This window comes from Geospiza fortis, unplaced genomic scaffold (assembly GCF_000277835.1).
Source record: "Geospiza fortis unplaced genomic scaffold, GeoFor_1.0 scaffold240, whole genome shotgun sequence".
Lineage (NCBI taxonomy): Eukaryota > Metazoa > Chordata > Aves > Passeriformes > Thraupidae > Geospiza > Geospiza fortis.
This window is the reverse complement of record NW_005054379.1, coordinates 820965-826434: the sequence shown is the minus strand read 5'-3', so window position 1 is coordinate 826434 and position 5470 is coordinate 820965. Positions and strand designations below refer to the sequence as shown.

Sequence of the window (5470 nt, the reverse complement as noted above, 5' to 3'; positions counted from 1 at the left end):
TGTCACACAGAGCAATGAGAAGCCCACAGTGCTCCCAGAGCAGTGTGTTGCAACCAGACAAGTTTCCTCAAGTCAGGGAGTGAAGGACAAGCCTGCAAGTTGCTTCTCTGTCATTGTCCTGTGGGACAAAACTGGAAGAAGTGCCCTGACACCCTGTAAAAGTGGCAGCAGCACAGCTCCCCCAGCTGCCCATGTTGACCAGGGCTGCATCTATGACTGCAGGGAGGGATATGTAGGTATCTGGACAGTGCTTTGCAGTAGCCTTGCCAGACAGGGCAAACAGATACCCTTGAGGCTCACAAAGACCTTTGACTTACACATAGATCCAAAGCCTGGTGTGGTGTCTACAGTGAAAGCAGTCCAGCCAATGGCAGGATCCAGCCCTAGGAGTCCCTTGGACAGAACTCTCCCAGGATATTTTGTGTTGAAAGCTGTGTGGCGGCATGGTGAGATGTACCCAAGGCTGGTGATGTTTCCCTTCTGAGCAGCTCCAATGGCATTGGAGGAGTCTGTGACACTGGCGATGCTGAGGTTGCTGAACACTCAGTTGAAGTCTTCCAGGGACTCAGGAACTGAGAAAGCTGGACACACGAGTGAAAATGGCCCAGGGCTAGCTGAACTGAAATGTGGAGAGAAAGGAGTGGGAAGTAGCACTTGGCGCACTGTAAAGTGTTCAGTTGTAACAGTTCATGTAACCAAGACTGGCCATAAAATTTAACCCACTTGCACAAATTGCTCTGCAGGAAAGGGGGTGCAGCTTTGGCCACATCTCAGTCCCTCTATTTTAGAGCACAGACAACTTGAAAGTAGGTGGTGGGGCCTCGAATTTCCACATTGCTAACCATTACCAAACTTTTCTGTGGGATACTGAAATTGCTTCCTTGGCATTTAAAGCAATTTACACTCAAGGGACAAGTGTCTTGTAGAGATTTCCCTCCTGAGACATGCAAGTGCCAGCTCTGTAAGATTTTGAAGTCCATCTATTCCATTAAACACCTCTGAAGAACCTGGGGGCACAGTGACTCTTTCTTTCACAAATGCTCCCTTCAAAAAATGGAGAGACGAAATGGAGGAACAGTTGCAGTACTGGCTCTGCAGTGCCTTATGGTAATGTTTTGCTGAGTCAAGAGTCACTTATCAGCCCTCACCAGGCTTTAGGGTGACCACGTAGATGGTTGGTGTGAGAAGCTGAGTTAGCCACAGCCTGAGCATGCGCCCAGTTCCTGCGAAGCACTGAAACACACTGGGATTTCCACCCCTCCTTCCATGCTTCACACCAGCTGCAGGCAGCCCAGAATACAGAGTCATAGCATCATTTAGTTTGAAAAAGACCCTTAAGACCATGGAATTCAACCATTAACTGCCATGTCCTGCAGGAAACCATGTCCCTAAGTACCATGCCTATACATCTTTTAAATACCTCCAGGAACAGTGACTCCACCACTGCCCTGGGCAGCCTGACATCCAACCTAAACCTACCCCAGAGCAATTTGGGATCATTTCCTCTTGTCCTATTTCTTGTTACGTGGGAGAAGAGATGGACCCCTACCATCTATAATCTCCTATTAGGAAGCTGTAGAGAGCAATAAAGTGTCCCCTCAGGTTCCTTTTCTTCAAGCTCAACACCCTCACTCCTTCAGTCACTCCTCAGAGGACTTGTTTTCTAGACTCTTTGCCAGCTTCTTTGCTCTTCTTTGAACATGCTCCAAGCACTTCAGTTTCTCCACCTGGGATGGGGCAGCCCTGGATGTGTGTATAGTCTGGGGAATGAGAGGCTAGAGAGCAGCTCTGCGGAAAAGGACCTGGTCTGTGGCAAGTTGAACACGAGTCAGCAGTGCCCTGGCTGGCAGGAGGGCCACCCGTGTCCTGGAGTGCATCAGGCACCGCATCACAGCCAGGCAAGGGAGGGGATTGTCCTGCTCTGCTCTGCTCTGGGGCAGCCTCAACTCGAGTGCTGGGGGCAGTTCTGAATGCAGTTTTGGGTATAAGAAAGACATTGAGCTCTTAGAAAGTTTCAAAGGAGGACAACAAAGATGGTGAAGGGCCTTGAGGTGAAGCCGTATGAGGAGCGGCTGAAGTCACTTTGTCTGTTCAGCCTGGAGGAGACTGAGGGGAGACCTCACAGTTGAACACGAGTCAGCAGTGCCCTGGCTGGCAGGAGGGCCACCCGTGTCCTGGAGTGCATCAGGCACCGCATCACAGCCAGGCAAGGGAGGGGATTGTCCTGCTCTGCTCTGCTCTGGGGCAGCCTCAACTCGAGTGCTGGGGGCAGTTCTGAATGCAGTTTTGGGTATAAGAAAGACATTGAGCTCTTAGAAAGTTTCAAAGGAGGACAACAAAGATGGTGAAGGGCCTTGAGGTGAAGCCGTATGAGGAGCGGCTGAAGTCACTTTGTCTGTTCAGCCTGGAGGAGACTGAGGGGAGACCTCACTGCAGTAACAGCTTCCTTGTGAGGGGAAGAGGAGCAGCAGGCACTGATCTCTTCACTCTTGTGGCCAGGATCTGATGGAATGGCCTGAAGCTGAGTCAGGGGAGGTTTAGGCTGGATATCAGGAAAAGGTTCTCCACCCTGAGGGTGTTTGGGCACTGAAACAGGCTCCCCAAGGAAGTGGTCACAGCACCAAGTGTGCTGTGTCAGAGTTCAAGAAGCATTTGGACAATGCTCTCAGGTGCATGGTGTGACTTTGTGGTGCTCTGAGCAGGAACAAGAGTTGTACTCAATGATCCTGCTGTGTCCTTTCCAGCTTAGCATATTGTGTGGTTCTGTGATAATGTGTTTTTTGTAATGAGGGACACAAAACCAGAAACAGTGTTCAAGGTCTGATATGTTTGCCCCTCAAAAAGCAATGCCTTTGCATAGTGAAGTGTCCTGCCAGGGTACAGTTCCCAGATGTCTGCATGACCAGGGTGTCTCTAGTGCTTTGCATCTTCAGACAGTGCTGGAACATGGACACCCTCACCAGCTTGGCACACCTTGTCTTCATTTATGACTGAGCTACAAGAAACTATTCTGTGAATGACTTGGTAGCCCCACATCTCTTTATGCCATCCATGCTCCTGGCCCACCCTCCCATATCAGAGCCTTCCCATATCTGCTCTGCTGCCACCACCCTGTTGCTTCTTTTGGGGCTGTTAGACTACCCCACCTCTCTGGAGGTACCATGTAATCTGCAGTGGACACAGGGCAGGAGCCCTAAAGTGGTAACTCAGGGGATAAGAAGAATGGCAGCAGAGATGACCACAGACCTCCAAGGTTACATCTTAAGAAATCTATATGCATGAAGTTTCAAGCTCTGGAGCTTCCAGGGACCTAGAGAGAGATCCTGCTGAGAGTACGCGATGTACACTAAAAATAAAAGAGGCTGGCGAAGATTGGAGGCAGCCAGATCTGCTCATCCCTGAGGAGCTGCTTTACTCAGGACAAGTCCTCAGACTGCTTGAGGAGGTGGGATCATCCCTGCCATGAAAGGCAGCCGGGTCCCAGAGGACCTGGGGGTAGACACATCGTCGAGTCCTTCTACCAGCCTTTGAACCACTTCTGAATTCATGGTGGGCAGGGAGGGAAGGGATTAGGGGCACTAGCACCTAACCAGCGTGTAAGTGGTTGAGTGTCTCATGGACAAAAGTGCTGATAGCAGCTGAGTGCACTAGAAACTGGCTAAAGAGGTATCTCTAGTCCATCAGAGTTGTTACACACAATATAAGCTTGAGCTTTTCTGTGCTACCCTGGCATAAGAAACTATGAAGACAGTTTTCAGGAAAGGCCAAGATTACCCCCTCATCTCACACGCACTGATCTAGGGGCCTGGCCATTCCCACAGAGCAAAGAACAGGTTCTCAGCATTGAAGCCATTGTAGCAGGCAGCAGCTCCCCCTTTGCAGCAATGCTGGCCCTGCAGATGTCCCTGCAGGAGCCTGCAGGCCAGGCAGGGCTGGGGCTGCAAGGGGCTACCAGCAGCTAGGAACAGCCACTCAAGGAAATCATCCTATGGGGGCAAGGGAACAGCTGGGTCTTCCCATTGGTTTTACTGGGGCTGCCCATTGCCATCCTGCTTCATCAGTGAAGTAAGTGCTTTGTTCATAGTCCTGATCCACCAGGGACTGGGGCAAACAACCATTAGGAAGTTCTCAACATGCACAGCCAGGCTGGCACGGATTTATTATTCTGTCTGGATCCCAGGAAGCTGGTGCAGCTCTTGGACAGGTAACATGACTGTGACAGTCTCCATCCTTAGGGGTTTCCAAAGAATATGACAACACAGCCATCCTGACCTTGTGAAGCAACCAGTCCTGCTGTGAGGGGAGCTGGAGGATGTGCCTTCCTAGCAGCACTGCAAGCATCCTATGCAAACACCTTCAGACAGCATGTATCCCATTTCTCAAGGGGTCCCTAAGGACTAACAACACATCCCTGCATCTCATTCTGGAAAGCAGCAGTGAGGCAGTGCCACATCCTGCCCTGCCATGTCCACTACAAAGGAGAGCTTTGGAGTCCCAGTTTAGCAGCAGTGAGTGTAAATTTCCTATCTGAAGTGGAATAATTTGCAGTATAAAAGCACTAACATATTTTGCAATCCACACAGTAGATTCCGGACAGAGACTCACACACCTTTGCACTCCGATAAGGAGAATATTATTACGCTCCTAGTGGCCTGGCCAGATAAGAGGTTTGGGGCGGGCAGTCTGCATTTTTTTCAAGCTCTCCTTATGCTGCACCAGTATCTCCAGATGCTGTTTCCAGGGAACTAAGCTGCTTTCTAATTAAAACTGCAAAGAGCAATGGAGAGTTTAGGCAAAGACCATGCTTCTTCGGACTCTTCCCTGCCACCCTCTGCAGCCTGTGTGGAGTATGCTGTGCCAGGTAATGATGACAACATTTCTAACCTCAGTTTTTGGAGAGAGGAGAGCATGATTTTTGTTACCAAATGTTTCTCAGAAAGGAACTAATAATTATTAGTCTATGCTTGGGGGTAGAGGATGCACATTTAACTGCGAATGCGTGTCTTTTTACATGTTATCCCAGATCCCAAAGCACATATAAAGGTGTTGTGGGTTTACAGGAAGCAGGTTTTCTGGGAATGGAGTGGCCAGAGGCTAATAGGTGTTCAGATTCTAAAACTGACACCAGGCTTGGCCACTGAGGGTGGATGCGCCTCTGAGAACACAGGGGTTAGAAGCAGAGTGCTCCCTTGGGCTCTCTCTTTGATTTCCGGCCAGCAAAGAGGCAAGGCCTCCCCTGCCCGGCTTCGAGCTGGGCGGGGGAGAAGAAACCTGCGGCCTGGCAGAGGTAGGCCTGACCCCTCAGGATGGAGGGGTGGTGGGGGCACCAGGAGGCGTTGGGCAGCCCCCCCCAGGAGAGACAGAGGGAGAGAGGCCCCGAGAGGATTTGGGCAGCCCCCCCCAGCTAGAAGATGAGAGAGGGAAAGCTGGTACGGGCCTGTGGCCTTGAAGTGATATCGGCCTGTGGAGA

The 5470-nt window shown here is 50.7% G+C and overlaps 1 protein-coding gene across 2 annotated transcripts in view; it reads left to right on the top strand.

Moving 5' to 3' along the window:
* Nucleotides 1-4715: 4715 nt before the first annotated feature.
* HEMGN (hemogen) overlaps nucleotides 4716-5470 on the top strand; it is a 6114-nt gene continuing 5359 nt past the window's right edge. The window contains exon 1 of one of the 2 annotated variants that reach the window (XM_005425003.2): nucleotides 4716-4861. In XM_005425003.2, coding sequence (XP_005425060.1) covers nucleotides 4780-4861 — 82 coding nt within the window. In that variant the 5' untranslated portion in view covers nucleotides 4716-4779. The remainder of the gene's footprint in view (nucleotides 4862-5470) is intronic. The other variant, XM_031060285.1, reaches the window with a different exon arrangement.